A 23,838-nucleotide genomic window follows, 5' to 3' on the forward strand; every position below is an offset into this window, starting at 1 on the left:
ACAGTGTGTTTGTTCATATTTAACCCAACTTATGTTGTAGAAATATATATTTGCTTAGCATATTTCCGTGCATTATGAATTGCATTCGGACACAAAATCGAACTAGAAACCTGTGCGTTCACCTTTGACTTTATGCCTCAGTCCCAAAAACAGGTCATATCTCATATTACTGTTGTTTTGCTCACAGGGAGCGTGTGGAGAACACTAGCGGACCGGGAGAGATGCAGGTCACCATTCAAAACCTCGTCCCCGACACCAAGTACACCTTTCGGGTGGTCGCGTCCAACACTAACGGCCCTGGCGAGAGTTCTGCCCCACTCACGGTGGCCACCCAGCTGGAGGGTAAATCGCCAACGCACATGTACACACTTCAAGCGCAGGTTTGACCACTAGCCAGGACTGAGGTTTCTCTTTCTACACCTCTCGCACGACCACACTAGTCCTGTTTGTGCTTGTCCGAACCTACCGCCCGCTTGTTTACAGGAAGGAGTTGATCTGGGAAACATTGCTTGTCTAGAGGTTTCTTCACAGACAGCCTCTTTCTGTCTGGACTCCACTGAATGAGTGTGGAATTGTAAACATCTGGGTGGTGGACTGTTGGGCAGCATCTGTCAGGGTGATTTTCATGGATACAGGGACTCGTATTAATGAGACGAGAGCTCAGGGATGCAGGTATGGTCGGAGCTGTCAGGAAAGATGCAGCCAGAGCTGATCTCACGGGATGAAAGGAGAATGTTGCTCCTGGTGGGTGGCTACGGTCGGGTGAAAACGCCAACTGGCTGGATGTGCATGGGGCAGATACGGACAACAGGAAAAAGAAACTGCATCCCAGCTTTTGTGATATCTGATGTATAGTGTGTCAAAAGCACTGCTTTCGGTACCAAGTCGGTACTGAAATGTAAAAAATGTGACAGTACCAGCATTTCCCCCTAGCATTTTGAGAGCTGTTCAGAGGAATCTCGGGCCATGTGTCCACTAAAGGATTTTTTCCGAGGCTAGCGTACTTTTCCAATTGTTTTCAATGGGAGCGCCACGGTTTTTAAACGCCAGGAGCGCAATGAGGCGCTGAGCATCTTTTTCAGCGCTGAGCGCTCTGCGTTTTTTATTTTTATTTTTTTTTTTCTAACTATCAACCTATACTATAAACATACACTGTTAACAAGGCTGGGCTAAAAATAACCCAAGTTTTGTTAAAAATGGACAAAAATGGGTTAAAAATAACTCAAGATGGGTTAAAAATGGACAAAAAAGATTAAAAAAAACCAAGATGGGTTAAAAATGGACAAAAAAGGTTAAAAAATAACTCAAGATGGGTTAAAAATGGACAAAAATGGGTTAAAAATAACTCAAGATGGGTTAAAAATGGACAAAAAAGGTTAAAAAATAACCCAAGATGGGTTAAAAATGGACAAAAAAGGTTAAAAAATAACTCAAGATGGGTTAAAATTGATAAAAATGGGTTAAAAATAGACAGAAAAAGGTTTTAAAAAAAACAAGATGGGTTAAAATGGACAAAAATGGGTTAAAAATAACTCAAGATGAGTTAAAAATAGACAAAAAAGGTTAAAAAAAACCCAAGATGGGTTAAAAATGGGCAAAAAAGATTAAAAAAACCCAAGATGGGTTAAAAATGGACAAAAAAGGTTAAAAAATAACTCAAGATGGGTTAAAAACGGACAAAAATGGGTTAAAAATAGACAGAAAAGGGTTTTAAAAAAAACAAGATGGGTTAAAATGGACAAAAATGGGTTAAAAATAACTCAAGATGGCTTAAAAGTAGACAAAAAAGGTTAAAAAACCCAAGATGGGTTAAAAATGGACAAAAATGGGTTAAAAATACCTCAAGATGGCTTAAAAGTAGACAAAAAAGGTTAAAAAACCCAAGATGGGTTAAAAATGGACAAAAATGGGTTAAAAATACCTCAAGATGAGTTAAAAATAGACAAAAAAAGGTAAAAAAAAACCCAAGATGGGTTAAAAATGGACAAAAATGGGTTAAAAATACAAAAATGGGTTAAATATAACTCAAGATGGGTTAAAAATAGACAAAAAAAAAGGTTAAAAAAAACCCAAGATGGGTTAAAAATGGACAAAAAAGGTTAAAAAATAACTCAAGATGGGTTAAAAATGGACAAAATGGGTTAAAAATAACCTAAATTGGTCACATTTTTTAAATTTCAGTACCGACTTGGTACCGAAAGCAGTACTTTTGACACAATCCTGATCTCGCATACTATACATCAGATATCACAGAAACTTTGAGTAAAACACTGCACTCATCACTGTCACTTTTTAGCCAGTTGTCCAATCAGAGAGGACGAGGGGCGGGACACCGACCAACTGTCACAACATTCTTACTGAACAACGACATCAAGCAGAAAACCAAGCGAAATGGATGAGAAATTAATATTGCAGGTCCACAAACATACATAGCAAGTACTCTACATTGTGCCGACATTTTTAGTCTGAAACAAATTATCTGCAAAATCAGTTACAAGTAACACTGTCGCGGATAATGGCAACAAAGCGTCTCAACTGAAAAAAAAAACCCCGCTGTGATGCCGAAGCGCTCTCAATCGCTCACAGACGCGTTTTCAGCTGGCTAAAAGGCTTTAGTGGACACGCGACCTTAAGTCCGAAATTTTCATATGCCTTTTCTTTGTATTCGTCATCTTAAAAATTTCGTCACGCACAGAGTCTGATGGGTATTAATTAATCCGTTGTAAAAACAAAATTGTAAAACAATACAAAATGGAGTTTTCAAGCAGTGAGGATGATTTTGTTGTCCTCTCTCTTCTTAAAAAGAGAAGAAGAAAGAAGAAATATTGGATCCATCCAATCCTGAGATTGCGTAGAGAGCCTTATCAAGGAGCTGCGGGATTATCCTGAGTGATTCAAAGTTTACTTCAGGATGTCAGTGGCTCAGTTTGATGCTTTGCTGGCGATACTGGATTTTGGCGTTTGCTTGTACAGTGGCTCTGAATTGTCAAAACACCACCACAAATGCTTGCTACAGATGAGAAAAACGCAGAAAATTGAACCTGATCCGAATTTTTTTATGACAGATGAACATTTCAATGGCAGTGTGTAAACATGATTGACACAACTTGAGTTCGTATTTATTTTTTAACATGTCTGAGAATTCGCAAGGACATTAAAACACCTCTGATTGGCCATTGGGTTCACACGCTCAACAGATACGCCTGCTTTCAAACGCTCCCGTGCGTATCTCTGAAGATCGTCAAATATGTCTGTTTACAACATGTTTTTGAAGTGTTGATCACTGTAGCCAATCACAGACGTATCTGTTGAGCGTGTGAACACAATGGCCAATCAGAGGCGTTTAAGAATCCGCTCAAAATGCTAGGGCGAAATGCAGTTCAGTCGGTACTTTTGACAACCCTAACCTGGAAAATGCATATTTGTTTGGTGGATTTTTTCATAGTTTGTCATTTCATGCTAATATTGCCCACAACATACAAAAGGAAAAGTTTGTGATGGTTCACCATCAACTTTGTTTTATTGTGCATGATTTTTCACATTCTTCTCATCAAAACCACAAGTAAAAAATTACATTTTTAGCTTCTCCCATTAAAATCACCTGTCAAATAACAAAAAAAATAATAATTTTCCAATCAATTTCTGATGGATTAATTGCAACTTAAAATCCAGCTTTTGTTTCTTGTTAAATATACCATTCATAAATGTTCAAAGGTATGATTTTTGATTTGATAGAAATGAATACTTTTATTCACCACTATTTTTGTTTCAAATAAATGTTGCTCTTTTGAGCTTTCCGTTCATCAAAGAATCCTGAAAAAATGTCAGTTTTCATAAAAAATATGAAGCAGCACAAATGTTTTTTGAGCAGCAAATCATCATATTAGAATGATTTCTGAAGGATCATGTGACACTGAAGACTGGAGTAATGATGCTGAAAATTCAGCTTTGATCACAGGAATAAATTACATTTTACAATATATTCACATCGAAAACTTATTTTAAATTGTAATAATATTTCACAGTTTTTAATATATTTTTGAACAAATAAATGCAGCATTAATGAGCAGTTAAAGTACTTTGAGTGTGAAGAGGAAGTTGGGATTCATCCTATTAAAATCAGAAGCGTTTCTTATTCTGTGCACTACCTGAACTTCCCGTTTGACATGTACGGACAAAATGAATTAAAGCAGCACAATTTTCTCTTTCTAGGTCTTTCTAGGTCAGAACTCCTCCATTTCCTTTGCATCCCACACTTGGACCACAATGCATTTCACTCGTTTGAAGTGTCGAAATATCCTCAGCGGGATTCTGACGCTGCTTTCTCACCAGAATAGTCTTCTTTTACCATGTGATATTGTCATTATTTAAAGTATCCAGCTGCGGTGGGTTGAAACGTGACGTCTTTTGTCACTACATGCTGTTGAAGTTTGCAAAAGCGAAAAAAAATAAGTGTCAAACAAAAGAAGAAAGAAGCTTCAAGTAGAAATGTAAGCAGTGGAAGACACTGTGAAGAAATTACTTCAGTGGTCCTTTGTGTTTTCAAACACGTGCTTAAAGCTGAAGTACAGACAAACATGCCTTCGTCTCTTCTGCTTTTCCTTCAGTTCTTGTTTCTAAAACTTTATAAAAACAGGAATATTAACTTTTGGGTTTTTGTACTCATGTAGGCGTCAGATTTTTGCAGATTTGTATCTATTTTTTTGAGATGTAAACCTGAACTTCCTCTTAAAATGTTACTTCCATCTCTCAGTTCAGGTACCGGGTCCAGCCCCGAATCTGCAGGTGGTCTCTGTCGGCGCCACCTCGGTCGCTCTGAGCTGGGAGAGACCGGCCACCGGAAACGGGGATATTCAGACCTACAAACTCTTTTACAGTGAGAAGGGACAAGACTCGGAGCAGGTGAGAGATTCATTATTATGTCACAACTATGAGCTCATTAACATAAGATCGCCCACATTTACATATCAATCGTCGGCACTGATAGCCTAGTGGGTAGCACCAATATATGGCGCCATTGCACTTCGGGTGACCCGAGTTCGAGTCCCGGCTCACGGACCTCTCCTACCTCACTTCCTGTCCACTCTATACTATCCTATCATAGTAAAGGCAAAAATAAATACTTAAAAATACTTAATAAATAAATAAATAACCTTTTACATATTAATGCATATGTAGCCTTCAGTAACTTGACCTTACCTGATAATGAGTTATCATGATGTTATCATAGTATATATTTTACATATTACCGTAGTAATACCATGATTTTATTTGGATAGATACCATGGTTATACCATGTTTTTTTTTTTTGACATAATTTTTTTTTAACATTTACTATTATAATGGCAATTTTTGTACATATTTTTTTGCACATTTACTATAGTAATACCAAGGTTTTTACATGTATTTTTTGCACATTTACTATAGTAATACCAAGTTTTTTTACATGTATTTTTTGCACATTTACTATAGTAATACCAAGTTTTTTACATGTATTTTTTGCACATTTACTATAGTAATACCAAGGTTTTTACATGTATTTTTTGCACATTTACTATAGTAATACCAAGTTTTTTACATGTATTTTTTGCACATTTACTATAGTAATACCAAGTTTTTTTACATGTATTTTTTGCACATTTACTATAGTAATACCAAGTTTTTTACATGTATTTTTTGCACATTTACTATAGTAATACCAAGTTTTTTACATGTATTTTTTGCACATTTACTATAGTAATACCAAGTTTTTTACATGTATTTTTGCACATTTACTATAGTAATACCAAGTTTTTTTACATGTATTTTTTGCACATTTACTATAGTAATACCAAGGTTTTTACATGTATTTTTTGCACATTTACTATAGTAATACCAAGTTTTTTTACATGTATTTTTTGCACATTTACTATAGTAATACCAAGGTTTTTACATGTATTTTTTGCACATTTACTATAGTAATACCAAGTTTTTTTACATGTATTTTTTGCACATTTACTATAGTAATACCAAGTTTTTTTACATGTATTTTTTGCACATTTACTATAGTAATACCAAGTTTTTTACATGTATTTTTTGCACATTTACTATAGTAATACCAAGTTTTTTACATGTATTTTTTGCACATTTACTATAGTAATACCAAGTTTTTTTACATGTATTTTTTGCACATTTACTATAGTAATACCAAGTTTTTTACATGTATTTTTTGCACATTTACTATAGTAATACCAAGTTTTTTTACATGTATTTTTTGCACATTTACTATAGTAATACCAAGGTTTTTACATGTATTTTTTGCACATTTACTATAGTAATACCAAGTTTTTTTACATGTATTTTTTGCACATTTACTATAGTAATACCAAGGTTTTTACATGTATTTTTTGCACATTTACTATAGTAATACCAAGTTTTTTTACATGTATTTTTTGCACATTTACTATAGTAATACCAAGTTTTTTTACATGTATTTTTTGCACATTTACTATAGTAATACCAAGTTTTTTTACATGTATTTTTTGCACATTTACTATAGTAATACCAAGTTTTTTTACATGTATTTTTTTGCACATTTACTATAGTAATACCAAGGTTTTACATGTATTTTTTGCACATTTACTATAGTAATACCAAGTTTTTTACATGTATTTTTTGCACATTTACTATAGTAATACCAAGGTTTTTACATGTATTTTTGCACATTTACTATAGTAATACCAAGTTTTTTTACATGTATTTTTTGCACATTTACTATAGTAATACCAAGTTTTTTTACATGTATTTTTTGCACATTTACTATAGTAATACCAAGTTTTTTACATGTATTTTTTGCACATTTACTATAGTAATACCAAGTTTTTTACATGTATTTTTTGCACATTTACTATAGTAATACCAAGGTTTTTACATGTATTTTTTGCACATTTACTATAGTAATACCAAGTTTTTTTACATGTATTTTTTGCACATTTACTATAGTAATACCATGTTTTTTTACATGTATTTTTTGCACATTTACTATAGTAATACCAAGGTTTTTTACATGTATTTTTTGCACATTTACTATAGTAATACCAAGGTTTTTTACATGTATTTTTTGCACATTTACTATGGTAATACCAAGGTTTTTTACATGTATTTTTTGCACATTTACTATGGTAATACCGTTTTTTACATGTATTTTTTTTTTTTTTTTTTACATTTACTATGGTAATACTGGTTTGTACATATTTTGTGCACATTTACTATGACACAACTGTTTTTTTTTTACGTTAGTTTATTGGACGTTCTGGTAATGAAACATTTTGCCATTGAATTTTTTTTAAACATTTATTCTGGTAACACCATATTTCTGACACAGTTGTTTTAGACATGTACTATGGTAATTAATTTAATTTATTTATTTATGGACATCATACCATGGTATTACCATGTTGGATTACCATATATACAGTATGCTATGATATATGAATATGGTAATCATTCAGTACCATAGTATATATCAAGAGTACCCTGGTATTACCTAGCAACACAGCACTTTTTTGTGAAGGCAATGTGAGATACATCGGTAGTTTTCTCATGTGAAGACCACATCAGGGGTTAATTACATAGTTTTAAAGGAACAGAAGTTTTATTTTATCTGACAGAGAGGTAATAAAAATGTGTATGCCAAGAGACTCTAAAATACTACAGTAACAAGCACAGATGCAGAAGTGCAGATAGCCCCTTTAGTAATAATGTTTTTGTGTTTTTTCCTGCAGGACATGGACGTCACGGGTCTGTCCTACACCATGACGGGGCTCAAGAAGTTCACAGAGTACAGTTTCAGGGTGGTGGCGTACAACAAACACGGCCCTGGCGTCTCCACCGAGGACGTTACTGTCCGAACGCTATCTGACGGTGAGCTTCATGAAGTCTGATGTTTAAATGTGCCGTTTTGAACCACTTGACTTCCTTTTTCCTTGGATTTTTCTCTCTCTTCCTTGACTTCAAATAGCACTTAAAAGTGCCTCCGCTTACATGAAGATTTGACATTCACTCTGATTTGTCAGTGAATAGATCTTCGTATTCATGAGCATGTTTTTGTGTCAGCGTTGTCACGAGCCTCGTAAAGATACTGCGCAGTGTAAGTGACATGCTAACATGATTGCTTAATGCAAAACCATCAAAACGAGGAAGACAAATGTTTTCTATTGGATCAGAGAAGCTGTTTGGTTTTACGACGTACTGAAACTTGACTGAAACACCCCAGAAAACAAGTCTATGCACAAAATATTGATTTTCCAGTTAAACTGATTCAGATTTATTTGATTAATTATTTGAGTAAAACTCAGTTGCAATGCTCAATCTGGTGGTTAAATATAGTTTGTTCAAGACTATCTTGAAAGGTTTGTTTTGTTTATATTAATTTATTAAAAAATATATTTTGTTTAATTTATTTTTAAATCTGATTGAAGATTCATTTGATTAATTATTCCCTGAATCTTCCTTAGAACAGAATAACAATTGTATCTAAAAATGTATTTAATTTAAATTTAAATATATTAATTAAAAAATAATTAAACATTTAAATAAAATGTATGTTTTATATAAAAAAAAAATGAAATAATGCATATATATATATATATATATATATAATATATATATATATATATTAATACAAATATTTATATATACAGCTATGGAAATAATTAAGAGACCACTCCAAGTTCAGAAATCAATGTTAAGTGGTCTCTTAATTTTTTCCATAGCTGTATATATATATATATATATATATATATATATATATATATATATATATATATATATATATATATATATATATATATATATTTATATTATTTCATTTTTATTATGTTATATTTATATATACTTAAACAGAAATATTGAAAAATTAAAGACATATTAAAATATTATTTATATTATGAATAATATAAATATTTTATTTATATTATTTCATTACTATAATTATAGCAGGTATATATAATTTTAATACTAATATTTAAAAATATATGATATATATTATTTATATAATATTAGATATTTATTATGTGATACTCATATATACAGAAATATTGAAAATATTAAAGAAATATTAAAATAATATTTTTTTAGTTTTTATTTCAAATAGTCTTTTTTAATACAGACTTCAGTATTAGATTAATTATAAATATATCAATGTATTCTCTTGCCCTTTTTTCCAATTTACCACTACGTCCGAAATTGCATACTCTCATATGAAATCACTTTGAAGAACTAACTTCGTGACTATTAAAAAAGCAGTAAGAAGCCATAAAACGGTTAACTTTAATGCACAATAAGTTATTTCAGAGGGCAGCGTCTTCAGGAGCACGACTATGATGACTTATAATACTGTCTAGGTAGGGAGCTTGCCAGATCTCTCTCTCTCTCTCTCTCTCCTGTTCTCCGTCCTTTCGTCTCTGTGGGAGGTGGAGGCTGGGATGTGAGGGAGACGTCCTGTCAGAGAAAGACCTCCGGGAAAACGGCGAGCATGTGACAGGTGGTGTTGTAATCGTACACTCTCACTCCACGGCGGAGCGATTTGGGACGTGACAGAAAGCACACAAGTGTAAATAATATAACGAAGTGTTTTATTAAAGTGAGCCGTTAACGTTGGCACGCACTCAAACGCACACAAACAACGGCTGCTACTGTCTCTGCCGCGAGTGCAGTCCTCCAGTGTTCATTTGAAGGAACAAGAATAAAGCAGAATAAAGGTGGAAAAAAAACAACACCCACGACTGCATCCAAAAATAAACAGTCTTTGAATATGGGTCTCGGTGGATAAACCAATTATTTCAGTCGAGCTTTGAGCCGCTGAAGCTCGGGTTCTTCCGGGGACATCGAGCGGCGCGTGTCGCTGGGCTTACAGTCTTGTCTCAATAATAAATCTGTTTTGTGTTTCAGTGCCGAGCGCCCCTCCGCAGAACCTGACTCTGGAGGTCCTGAACTCAACGGTGAGATCCTCTTTTATTAGTGGTACTTAATGATTTAGTGCTGTAGAGATTAAGATCTGGGCTGGTTACATCAGCTATCACTATTGTGGATCTTAATGAAGACACCTCAAGTCAGAAAAATGACCATGTTCCCATACTAAAGCTGCACAATTAATCGTTAAAACATTGCAATCTCATTTCAAACACCCACACAATCTAATTCCTAAATGACAATGATTCAGCTCTGTCTATTAAAGCTTTGACAAGTACGATCACAGCGAACCTTCAGATCTGTGTTCTGAGCCGTTTTCATGAATAGATATGAAACAGCTTCACAAACAATTTTTAAACCACACAGTATCATTGTTACAATAATTCAAATTATCACAAGAAGTGCTGGAATAAATGTTTATAGTTCAGATATAAACACTGATGTCTACAGTAGTGATCAAAATAGAGTAAATCACCTTTTGAAATTAAATTGATGCTTCAAATAGAGTTAAATAACATTTTTACACCAGTAGACAACAACAAGTGACTCTTCAAAATATGTATTTGTCACTGAATCATTCATTCAAGAGATTCGTTCAAAAATGCTGATTGATTCAGTAATGAAACAAGTGAAGTATTTATGAGTGAGTCATTGAATCATTCATTCAGGAGATTCATTTAAAAATGCTGATTCGTCTAGTAATGAAACAAGTGAAGCGTTTGAGTGAGTCATTGCATCATTCATTCAAGAGATTTGTTCAGAAACGCTGATTCATCCAGTAATGAAACAAGTGAAGTATTTATGAGTGAGTCATTGAATCATTCATTCAAGAGATTTGTTCAAAAACGCTGATTCATCCAGTAATGAAACAAGTGAAGTCTTTATGAGTGAGTCATTGAATCATTCATTCAAGAGATTCGTTCAAAAATACTGATTGATTCAGTAAAGAAACAAGTGAAGTATTTATGAGTGAGTCATTGAATCATTCATTCAAGAGATTTGTTCAAAAACGCTGATTCTTCCAGTAATGAAACAAGTGAAGTATTTATGAGTGAGTCACTGAATCATTCATTCAAGAGATTTGTTCAAAAACGCTGATTCTTCCAGTAATGAAACAAGTGAAGTATTTATGAGTGAGTCATTGAATCATTCATTCAAGAGATTTGTTCAAATACGCTGATTCTTCCAGTAATGAAACAAGTGAAGTATTTATGAGTGAGTCATTGAATCATTCATTCAAGAGATTTGTTCAAAAACGCTGATTCTTCCAGTAATGAAACAAGTGAAGTATTTATGAGTGAGTCACTGAATCATTCATTCAAGAGATTTGTTCAAAACGCTGATTCTTCCAGTAATGAAACAAGTGAAGTATTTATGAGTGAGTCATTGAATCATTCATTCAAGAGATTTGTTCAAATACGCTGATTCTTCCAGTAATGAAACAAGTGAAGTATTTATGAGTGAGTCATTGAATCATTCATTCAAGAGATTTGTTCAAAAACGCTGATTCTTCCAGTAATGAAACAAGTGAAGTATTTATGAGTGAGTCATTGAATCATTCATTCAAGAGATTTGTTCAAAAACGCTGATTCTTCCAGTAATGAAACAAGTGAAGTATTTATGAGTGAGTCATTGAATCATTCATTCAAGAGATTTGTTCAAAAACGCTGATTCATCCAGTAATGAAACAAGTGAAGTCTTTATGAGTGAGTCATTGAATCATTCATTCAAGAGATTTGTTCAAAAACGCTGATTCATCCAGTAATGAAACAAGTGAAGTCTTTATGAGTGAGTCACTGAATCATTCATTCAAGTGATTTGTTCAAAAATGCTGATTCATCCTAGTAATAAAACAAGTGAAGTCTTTATGAGTGAGTCACTGAATTCATTCATTCAAGAGATTTGTTCAAAAATGCTGATTGATTCCAGTAAATGAAACAAGTGAAGTATTTATGAGTGAGTCATTGAATCATTCATTCAAGAGATTTGTTCAAAAACGCTGATTCATCCAGTAATGAAACAAGTGAAGTCTTTATGAGTGAGTCATTGAATCATTCATTCAAGACATTTGTTCAAAAATGCTGATTCATCCATTAATGAAACAAGTGAAGTATTTATGAGTGAGTCATTGAATCATTCATTCAAGAGATTTGTTCAAAAATGCTGATTGATTCAGTAAAGAAACAAGTGAGGTATTTATGAGTGAGTCATTTAATCATTCATTCAAGAGATTTGTTCAAAAACGCTGATTCTTCCAGTAATGAAACAAGTGAAGTATTTATGAGTGAGTCATTGAATCATTCATTCAAGAGATTTGTTCAAAAACGCTGATTCATCCAGTAATGAAACAAGTGAAGTCTTTATGAGTGAGTCATTGAATCATTCATTCAAGAGATTTGTTCAAAAACGCTGATTCATCCAGTAATGAAACAAGTGAAGTCTTTATGAGTGAGTCACTGAATCATTCATTCAAGTGATTTGTTCAAAAATGCTGATTCATCTAGTAATAAAACAAGTGAAGTCTTTGAGTGAGTCACTGAATCATTCACTCAAACTGATTAAAAGTAATAATGAATTCAAATTAATTAGATATGTTTTAAATGCAACTGTTAACATCTTAAAACCTGTTAACCTCTAGTAAATTACATGTTATTTGTTTAGTTGTCTATTCAGAATCATGGGAGAATCATGATCTGTATTTTAAACAAACAAAACAATGATTTTCAGTTCATCCAGAATTGTGCAGCTGTAACCCATACACTAATTTACATACTATAATTACTGCAGTTAGGGTCATTACTCTAAAACCATAAAGAAAGAATATGGGAACAGTATAAGAAGCATACAGAATTGTTCTGTCATTTTGTTGACTTTTTTTTATGGTGGCTGTGACTAATCATTGACAGTTGTGAAAACACAATCATCTTCAGACTATGCTGGCAAAAAGATATCAAAAGCTTTTTGATAAACCCAACCATTCTCGAATAACACACAAACAAATTTGAAGAAGATCATGCCAAATTGGATGCAAGGCTAAATCTCTGCAACGCTTTAGCGTATTCTGACCAAACTTGGTACATGTCATCACAAGCATGACCTGAGGCTACATGCGGTGTTTCGGCACAGCGCCACCTGCTGGTCTGGAGATAGCAAGAATGGCTATTTTTATATCTTCTGAACGGTTTGGCCAAAAATCATAAAACTGGCTTGTTAGATTCAGGGCAGCACGCCGAGTTGAATGATATCCTATTTTACCATATCAGCTTTGTAGCAAAATTCTGTATTTTTGAACGCATTAGTGTATCGTTACAAAACTCAGTATGGGTCATCAGCACGATACCCTGAAGGAGCCTGAGAAGTTTATATCTATAGTCTATAACTGAACAAAATATTAAATTGTATATGAAATAAAATGCTATATTTTACTGATGATTTTACTTCTTGCTTGCTTCTTTTATGCGTGGCCCCTTAATGGCTGCTTGCAGCTATATTTATGTCTTTTATTATTTATTTTTTGTGTTGCAGTATTTAGATTATGAGTGAAAATGTGCATAACTGTCATCAAAAAAATCTTAATGGCCTTTAACAATAGGCCAATTTTTCATCATGCAAAATAGAATATGGGTGAAATTGTGCTTCTTTGTCATAAAAATTATGACACATTGAAAGCCAAAAATCTTAATGACCTTAAAAATAGAGCAGTTTTTCCTTATACAATCAATATATATCATCTAAACTCAAAGTTCTTGACAGTTCTTGTGAGGTTCATCCAATTATGACATTTTGGCACAAACTATAATTAGTTATCATGGTACATTTCTGTAAGTGCTTGTACTAAGTCCATTAAAATGAATAGTTATTCAAAAGTCACTACCCAAAATAGAAGTTAATGGTTAATTATCAGAATCGGCCAAATGCAGAGTTTTTTTTATGCGTTCACATGCATGTTTCCCACCATCAGGTCTGTAATTCACATCCTGGCTCATCTCCGCTTTCATAAAGCATACTTGGGTTTTTTCTTCATTCATTATTGCGTAGCCTGAAGGCTGTGCTTCTCTCAGCTGTCTTTCTGAAATTAACTCATGACATGGGCTCTGACAGCTTTCTGGCTGACACACTCTTTTCAGGTGCACTGAAGAACTTCAGTTTATATAATACGCTCCCAGCAGCCTACCTGCTCAATTAAAATGCACTAACTCTACTCATGTTGAAATGGCTTTGCTCTGTCTGAAAGCTCTCCATGTGTCCTGTTTAATGCCCCAGAGCATCATGGTCCGATGGCAGCCGCCTCCCCCTGGTACCCTGAACGGAGAGCTGACGGGGTATAAACTACGCTACCGGAAAGGGCTGAGGAGGGCGGACGCAATAGAGATCTCAACCTCACAGCTCTTTCAGCTCATTGATGGTATGATGAACCCCGATCCCTACAGTCTTACTTCTGTATTATTTATATTCCATTACAGTATTTATTCATATTTTGAATTAGTTTTTTATATATATTTATTCAGTTTTCATTTTAGTTTAAATTTTATGTGCTTTTTAAGTTAAAAAAAAGCTGCCAAGGCAACATTTCTAATTTTTTTTTAATTTAGATTCATCTTATTCAAGATTTCATCTAATATTTATATTTTATTTTTTCAGCTTTATTTAGGTTTTTTTTATACATTTATATATTTAGCTTTCATTTTTATTTCAGTTTTAGTAATCTTAGTACTTCAACTTATTATTTCAGTTTATTGCCAAGGCAACATTTCTAATTTTCATTTTATTTTATTTTTTCCATCTAATATTTATATTTAATTTTATTTAATTTTTTATCTTCATTTAGTAATCTTTTGTGATTTTGTATTTTTTATTAGTTTTTTTAATATATTTTTATATTTAGTTTTAATTTTTATTTCAGTTTGTTGCAAAGGCAACATTTCTCATTCTTTTTTATTTAGATTTCTCATCTAATATTTATATTTTATTTTATTTTATTTTTTATCTTCATTTAGTAATCTTTTGTGATTTTGTATTTTTTATTAGTTTTTTTTAATATATTTTTATATTTAGTTTTAATTTTTATTTCAGTTTGTTGCAAAGGCAACATTTCTCATTCTTTTTTATTTAGATTTCTCATCTAATATTTATATTTTATTTTTTCAGCTTTTAGTATTTTTAGGCAACATTTCTAATTTTCTTTTTTTTTTTTTTTTTTTTTTTTTTTAGATTTTTCAATCTAATATTTATATTTTATTTTATTTTTAGCTTCATTTAGTAATCTTTTGTGATTTTGTATTTTTTATTAGTTTTTTTATATTTCTCTTTAGTTTTAATTTTTATTTCAGTTTGTTGCAAAGGCAACATTTCTAATTTTTTTTTTTTTAAGCTTCATTTAGTTCTTAATCTTTTGTGATTTTGTAATTTTTATTAGTTTTTTTTAATTTATTTTTATTTCTATTTAGCTTAAGTAATCTAAGTACTTCAATTTAAACTTATTTTTATTTCAGTTTGTTGCCAAGGCAACATTTCTCAAGTGTTTTTTTTTTTTTAATGTAGATTTTCCATCTTATATTTAGAATATTTACAGAATGAAATAATTAATGTTGTTCGGGTGCAAAACAGGCAAAAAAAAAAATCCACAAATTTACAGGAGGGGACTCGAATCTTACTGTATCAAGCACATCTGTTGACTTAAACCAGTAAGAAACACTTAGAAATGGGCAAAAACCCTTAACATTTTCCTTTAGGAAATCTACAAATCTAGTTCAGCAATATTCATAAATCTTAAAGATGATCCAAGTGTTTGTTTCAGAGTCAAGAGAACCACTGCTTATGTAACACATATTTTGCGTATTTAATTTGCCGAATCCTGCTGATTTTGCTGTTTTTAAGGCTTGGAGAAAGGAAAGGTGTACACGGTGAGAGTGTCGGCCACCACTGTGAACGGAACCGGACCAACGACGGAGTGGATCGCAGCGGAGACCTTCGAGAACGACCTGGACGGTAAGGAACCTCGAAAACAAACACGACCCTTCACATCCTTCACTTTGGCTGTGAGACTTTCTTCCCTGCTGCTTCCTGTTAGTAGAATCCCTCTGAGGTCGACTGAAGTGTTTGTCATTTGAACGAGTGGCGTTACTTCTCACAGATCAAACAACAGAGTTCATCAATACTGAAAGAGCCACAGCATAATTCACTGGAGGAGTCTGGTAAAGTGTTCTGGTCTGAGGCTAGGCGTGGAGGGGAATCCTGGGAAAACGGCATTTGTTTAATGCACTTCTGTCGTTAAATGAAAAGCCTTTGAATTGTTTGGATTAATGTGTCTGTTTAAAGACCTCATCTTTCAGGATGCCATGAGAAGCGCGGCACAAAAGGAAACACTAGCGCATGGCTGCTGAGTTGGTTACAGTAAATTGGATTGATTTCAGGCTTGAGAAGATGCTGATGTGATTGCTCATGACATTGGGCTGGGATAATCGTGTCTGAGCTGTTAGGTTACTGCCGTAGCTGTTGTGTTTGATCTGTGTTTCAGTCGTGAAAGGAAGCTAGCGCAGGACATCCAGCACTTTCATTTACTGCCTGCTTCTGTGCTTCCACTGTTGACGTAGTAGGATGGATATTAGGATATTAGGAAGCTTCATTTAACCCCAAAAATGTTACATAATATTTTATATTAAATTTAAGTGTATTTTTAGGACCATTATGGCCATTTTTGGCCCTTTTTTATACATTTTTCTTAATAATTAAGCTCACATTCACCTCCAAATTCTTTGTACTGTAATAGCAAAAAAATATGATTTATTTCTTATCGTTTTTTTTTTAATATTTAATATTTATTAATTAATATTTAATGATGATTTTAATAAATAAATAAATAAATAAATAGTGAGAATAGAATGTGATAATTTTAGGGGAAAAATTTAAGGGGAAATTAAGGGGGAAATGTGCTGAAATTGTCTTAAAAAATAATGGCAAAATGCAAATAATTGTACGAGTCATTAAAAATAGACTTTATTTTCATTAAACAAACTCCAAAAATGTTAAATAATATTTTGTATTAAATTTAAGTCTATTTTTAGGACCATTATTGCAATTTTTGGCCTTTTTTATATTTATTTATTAATAATTAAGCTCATACTCACCCAAAATTCTTCCTACTGTAATAGGAAAAAAAAGATTTATGTTTAATTTTTTTTTTTATTATTATTTATGTACTATTGTTTTTGATTTATCATGGTAATATTTATTGCATGGAATTAATATTTAATGATGATTTAAGTATATAAATAGTAATAATTGAATGTGATAATGAGAATTTATGGGAAAATTTGCTAAATGCAAATAATTGTACGAGTCATTAAAAATAGACTTTATTTTCATTATACAAACTCCAAAAAATGTTAAATAATATTTTGTATTAAATTTAAGTCTATTTTTAGGACCATTATTGCCATTTTTGGCTTTTTATTTAATTTTTTTTTTTTTATCATTTTTGATATTTATTTTCATAATAATTAAGCTAATATCCGCCCAAAATGATTCCTACTGTAATAGGAAAAAACTGTGATTTATGTATATTATTACTTATTATTTATGTACTATTGTTTTGATACATTGTGGTAATATTTATTGCATGGAATTAAAATTGAATGATGATTTAAATAAATAAATAAATATAAATAGGGAAAATTGAATGTGATAATGAGAATTTATTGTCATAAAAAATAATGTCAAAATGCAAGTAATTGCATGAGTCCTAAAAAAAAAAAAAAAAAAAAAAAAGTCCTAAAAACTTTATTTTCGTTATACAAACCCCAAAAATGTTAAGTAATATTTTGTATTTCAGGACCATTATGGCCATTTTTGGCTTTTTGTTTGACATTTATTTTCATAATAATTAAGCTTATATTCGCCCCAAAATTCTTCCTACTGTAATAGGAAAAAACTATGATTTATGTTTATGATTATCATTTTAATTAAGTATTATGTACTATTGTTTTGATACATCACGGTCATATTTATTGTATGGAATTAATATTTTAAAATATAAGAATAAATAATGAGAATTTAAGGGGAAAATGTGCTGAAATTGTCATAAAAATAATGTCAAAATGCAAATAATTGTAGTAGTTCTAAAAAAAAAAGACACTTTATTCATTATACAAATGATAATTTATTTATTTTGTGGGGACCCAGACATTTCCTCTTGAAATTCAGCCAGTAATTGAAAGCCATATTTCTGCACTGAAGGAAGCTGTTTGTTTGATTCGAGAGGAACATTTTTAGTGTGTCTTTGCCTTCCGTCCTCATCAAAGAGCAGCAGGAAACTCTGAAATTAAGGAAACAAGCAGACACGGAGGCATTTCAGCCGATTTAGATGACTAAGTTGGATTAATAGCTTGTGTTTTCATTCGCAATTGGACGTATGGAAGGACTCGAGCACTATGGGAGCGTGTGTGTGTGCGCTCAAACCCTCTTTGGGCTCATTTCCATCTGCTAAAATGGGTAAAGCTCTGTGACAGCCAGACCAAAGCATCCCTCTCAACCGCTAATGCCTCCGCTTCATCCACTCCTACTTGAATTAGCCCCACAAATAGGCCAGTGTTTGAAATAATGAGTCAATTTAATGACTCTAAATCCAAAAGGTTTTGTCGGAAATTAGCAGCGTTGCCTTATAAATCAGAACAGGCATTAGCGCGGGCCCCTAAGATAAATTCAAATTGCATAAAACGATGCTGTCCGTGGATCCGTTTATGCACAAGTTTTGCTTTTAAGCTCGGCCAAAACAAATCCGAATGAATTTCACTGCTCTTAAAGCAGTTAGCTCTCTATACGTTAATGAATTTGTGCTTGAAAGCTGCTGTTTAGCTAAGCGCTACACTTAACCTGAGCTATAATACTGTAAACATTCACTTCATACTTTATTTTTAAATTGTTTCCTAATAATCCTCTCAGTGTGGTCATGCTTGAAAGAGAACTTTGATTCATTTCAGCAGAGAGCCGTTTGAATGAATCGAATGAATGAATGACTCAATAATTATACAGCTTCGGAGCACAGTGAATCAGTGTGTCGAATCAGTGTGCTCTTGACTGAATCCCTTTCGTAGCTTTAATAAGGATTAATCTATATTTAATGTATAATTTATGCAGTGAAGTGTGTCAAAGATGAGCAGGTGCTAGTTTGTTTGTTCACTGTGTCTATTACAGAGTCTCAGGTACCAGGAGTCCCGAGCTCTCTTCATGTCCGTCCGCTCGTAAACCGAATCGTGGTGAGTTGGACTCCTCCAGAAAACCAGGACATTTTAGTCCGAGGTTATAAAATCGGATATGGAATCGGCAGCCCTCATGCCCACACGGTCACTCTGGATTACAAGCAGCGTTTCTACAGCATCGATAACCTCGGTGGGCGTCTGTAATGTTTTAATGCTACAAATAATCAGCCATGTTTTGACATTAGGCGTGTTTTTAGACTTTTTATGAATGTTTTCCTCTTCAGATCCCAGTTCCCATTACGTCATCACTCTCAAGGCGTTCAACAACATGGGCGAAGGCATTCCCATCTACAACAGCGCCACCACCAGACCTCAGTCCGGTAAGACACGCACACACGAGTTTTATTGTGCCAGCTTTTCCACGTCCATTCAGGCTTGATCAGATCAACTAAAACATGCTTAATGCTATTTTGAAGCAGTCAGTCTAACATTGTACGATGTGGAGTGTGTGTTAAATCTAAGGTGACAGATACCACACATACATCTGCCTCCCTCAGTTCTGGGAAATGCGGCGTGTCACGTTAGCATGAATCGAAACCTACAGGTGTGATGTGTCGCACACTTCCGTCCCCAAATCTTTCTTTCCTTCGCTTTACGTCAGATGTCTCAGACAGGCGAATGCCGCTGTTAGAGGTTTCCAGACCCCCCGCTGTCCTGTCAGGTTGAGATTTGCGTCAGCTCTGACTTTGTAGGCTTCACACAACTTTTCTGACAGACTTGAAAACTCAAGCTTCCAGAGCTAGTGACCTAGAAATGAGTTGTTCGCCACGAATGAGCATTAGCACGTTTGCAACAGTCATTTGTTGCCGTTTTCTGCTGAGAATGCATTTTTTGTTGTTGTTGACAGTCAAATAAGTGGATATTTACACAGAAGAAATCAATAGTAATTCCAGGTGTATCTTAATTAATCAAATGTTCAGAGCTCGATCGATCAGCAGCTTGCTGAATCATTTGGGTTTAAGCCTCTTAAATTAGCAAAAACAAACACTATAGCGGTGTTTCTTACTACCTGCTTAATATTCGGAAAAACACTATTAAAGGATTAGTTCACTTTCAAATTAAAATTTCCTGATAATTTACTCATCCCCATGTCATCCAAGATGTTCATGTCTTTCTTTCTTCAGTCAAAAAGAAATGAAGATGAAATCATTCCAGGATTTTTCTCCATATAGTGGACTTCAATGGGCACCAAACGGTTGAAGGTCAAAATTACAGTTTCAAAGAGCTTTAAATGATACCAGATGAGGAATAAGGGTCTTATCTAGCGAAACGATTGGTCATTTTCGAAAAAAAATACAACTGTATATGCTTTATAAACACAAATGATCGCGTTGCACGTGCCTTTTGACCTTCAACCGTTTGGTGCCCATTGAAGTCCACTATAAGGAGAAAAATCCTGGAATGTTTTCATCAAAAACCTTCATTTCTTTTCAACCGAAGAAAGAAAGACATGAACATCTTGGAGGACATCGGGGTGAGTTAATTATCAGGAAATTTTATTTGAAAGTGAACTAATCCTTTATAAGAGGAAGCTCAATCTGATTTTTTCTTGAGCTCTGACCAATTATCACAGCTTTTTTTTCAGTATTTAACTGAAGAAAGTGACATTTTTTTCATGCTTGAAGGACATCCAGACCATTCAGATCCTTAGAACTCAGTGATAAGTATAACTGTAGGTCATCTGCATAACAGTGAAAACTTATATTTCCTAGTGGAAGCTGTAGATTGAAAACAAAATTGGTCCTAACAGGGAACCCTGCAGAACTCCACATACAATTTCAGAACGTTGACACTACAAATGTCCTGTTTGACACATGATTTCAACGTATATTATTATTTTTATCAAGAGAAAGTGTTGGAATTATTTCAGTAATGTGTAACCAGAAGTTCGTCCACTCAGAAATGTAGCCCCACTGATAAAACAGAAAAACGATTTGGCCAACAAATGACACTTTTCATTGACTTTCATTGTAAGTGCATTGCTGTGCACATGAATATTGTTTGTTTTTACAATCTGAGGGATGTTACATTTATTTTCTGTAGTAATTATCACAGATACTGTATTGAACTTCATGCTGATTTTCAACTTATTTCCATAAATACAGCATAATCCAGCAAATGTCCATTTGACACCAATTATTATTCAATGTTTATGCACTGTTTTAGTTAAAATATGGGTCTTTTTAATTCTAATAATATCTCTCTTTCTCTTTTTCACTCATTTTTCCTCTTACTTGTCCACCATCAATCCATTTATTCCTGTCTAACGCTGATCAATCCTTCCATATTTTTAAACCCATGTGATTTTTTTTTTTTGTTTGTTCTCCATTTATTATGATTTGACTCATCTGTGTGTGTGTGTGTGACGCTGCTGTCAGACCCCATAGACCCTGATATTGATTTTTATGAACTCTTCAATAACCCATACACCCCAGCACCCGACCCCACTCCCATGCTGCCCCCGGTGGGCGTTCAGGCCACTGTCCTCAGCCACGACACCGTCAAAGTCAGCTGGGCCGACAACTCTCTCGCAAAGAACCAGAAGATCACCGATTCCAGATATTACACCATCCGATGGAAGACCAACATCCCCGCCAACACCAAATTCAAGGTATCAGCCGTCTTTAAAGAGTGTTATTTGGTGTTCGAAGCGGCTTCATTTCACTTTAACTGATGTTCTGAACAGGGTTATTATATGTAAAGTTGGCATGAAACGATTGCAATAGTCTTTTCTTCTCTATTGTGACGTATATTCGAGCTAAACGGCTTCTCAAACAAGAACAAATGTAGGGCGGGGCTTGATTTTGTCCATGGGGAATTGATTGGATGGTTGTGCTTTGCTATTGGTTGTCATCAGAGAAGAGAAGTCACTGCAAGATGGAGGGGAAGTTATTTTGATTCAAGATTACAAAGACACAACAGTATTAATGTGCACGGATAAATAATTTATAATACATACTGCAATATTACATTAAAAAAGAATTGTCAATTTTGATTTCATGGCAACTTTAATGCTAAAAACCATGAAAAAAACAAATAAAATAAAAGTTAACTAAAATAAAATGGCAGTTGCCAATGCAACATTTCTAATTTTCATTTAATTTACTGAAGTTAATATAAAAAAATAAATAAAAATGACAAAAAAAACAACAAACTTTAACTATAAAAATAAAATTAAAAGTGCAAAATATGAAAAACACTAATTCAAAATATTAATAAAAACTATAATGATATGTCAATGATACTAAAATCACACTGGTACTGATGAGAGGATTTCAGTGTGTTTTTCATTTCCTTGTTCTGAGCGCCCTCTAGTGAGCACACTGAGAATGCATTGGAGATACCCGTTGGGTATTTCTTACTGCATACTAAAGAGTATATACTATATTTTAAAATAGTCAGATGTGAAAGAGTATGCAGTGATGAACTCGGGTCTTTATTAATGCGTTAGTCTGCTTGTTTTGTCAGACGGCAAACACCACGTCTCTGTTTCATACGGTGACGGCTCTGAAACCCAATACACTTTATGAGTTCTCTGTAATGGTGACCAAGAGCCGCAGGAGCAGCACATGGAGTATGACGGCCCACGGGACCACCTTCGAGTCCAGTAAGAACATACACCATTTTAAACATCCATGAATGTTTGCTTTTCTGAAGATGAAATACTGCAGGAATAAATGACATTTTCTCTTTCACACCGATTTTGGTTATATATGCATGCTTATTAGAGACAAGACTCGGCTTTCGATTTCACGATCACTTGTTCTCTGAATAGGGAGCGGCGGTGCTGAGTGTGCACTTTTTTTACTTAAGTTCCTGTTATGTTTACGTATGTATGATCATTGCAAGAGCCTTTTGTTATATAATATGTACTTTAAAAATGATTATCATTAGTGTTTTGTGTTTAGATGTCGTTATTAGTTATACAAATACAAAAAAAAGTACATACAAATTTGTAAAACACAGATGTTTGCTTGCAGGATGCATGCAAAATGAGTGCATATTTGATTAATGTCTCATTTGCATTTCAGCATGATTTCGGAACTAATCGTTTTGACAGATGTATTATAATAACCTTTCAGTTTTCAGTCATTTACATCACATTTTTTCACTATTTACTTGTATCATCTCCCTTTAATGCGGTTCGGTGTTTTGTGTAGTTCCCGGATCTGCTCCCAAAGATGTGACGGTGATCAGTAAAGAGGGAAATCCACGAATCATCAACATCAACTGGCAGCCTCCGACTGAAGCCAACGGCAAAATCACAGGTGTGTGAAGAACAGGTGTTTGATTTGTGACGTTATTTGCATGATACATTTTAACTGATTTACATTATGAATGCCAATCACAGACGTTACCAGATTATTACGTCCATCCAAATAGAAAAGCCTGACCTCAGAAGCATGAATCTCTCCGTCTCTCAGGGTACATCATCTACTACAGCACCGATGTGAACGCTGAGGTCCATGACTGGGTCGTGGAGCCCGTGGTGGGAAACAGACTGACCCATCAGATTCAGGGTTTGACGCTGGACACCGCCTACTACTTTAAGATCCAGGCCAGAAACTCCAAAGGCATGGGACCCATGTCGGACGCGGTGCAGTTCAGGACCCCTAAAGGTGAAACCTGG

At 33.7% G+C, this 23,838-nt stretch overlaps 1 protein-coding gene across 1 annotated transcript in view; it reads left to right on the plus strand.

Annotated features, from left to right (window-relative positions):
* LOC125246971 (neogenin) overlaps positions 1-23,838 on the plus strand; it is a 159,673-nt gene that overhangs the window by 126,690 nt on the left and 9,145 nt on the right. Inside the window, 12 exon segments of the mRNA XM_048158133.1 lie at positions 188-342; positions 4,754-4,902; positions 7,764-7,902; positions 9,931-9,980; positions 14,215-14,356; positions 15,829-15,939; positions 19,144-19,338; positions 19,433-19,528; positions 21,587-21,819; positions 22,677-22,815; positions 23,369-23,476; positions 23,633-23,827. Coding sequence (XP_048014090.1) covers positions 188-342; positions 4,754-4,902; positions 7,764-7,902; positions 9,931-9,980; positions 14,215-14,356; positions 15,829-15,939; positions 19,144-19,338; positions 19,433-19,528; positions 21,587-21,819; positions 22,677-22,815; positions 23,369-23,476; positions 23,633-23,827 — 1,712 coding nt within the window.

This window comes from Megalobrama amblycephala, linkage group LG15 (assembly GCF_018812025.1).
Source record: "Megalobrama amblycephala isolate DHTTF-2021 linkage group LG15, ASM1881202v1, whole genome shotgun sequence".
NCBI lineage: Eukaryota > Metazoa > Chordata > Actinopteri > Cypriniformes > Xenocyprididae > Megalobrama > Megalobrama amblycephala.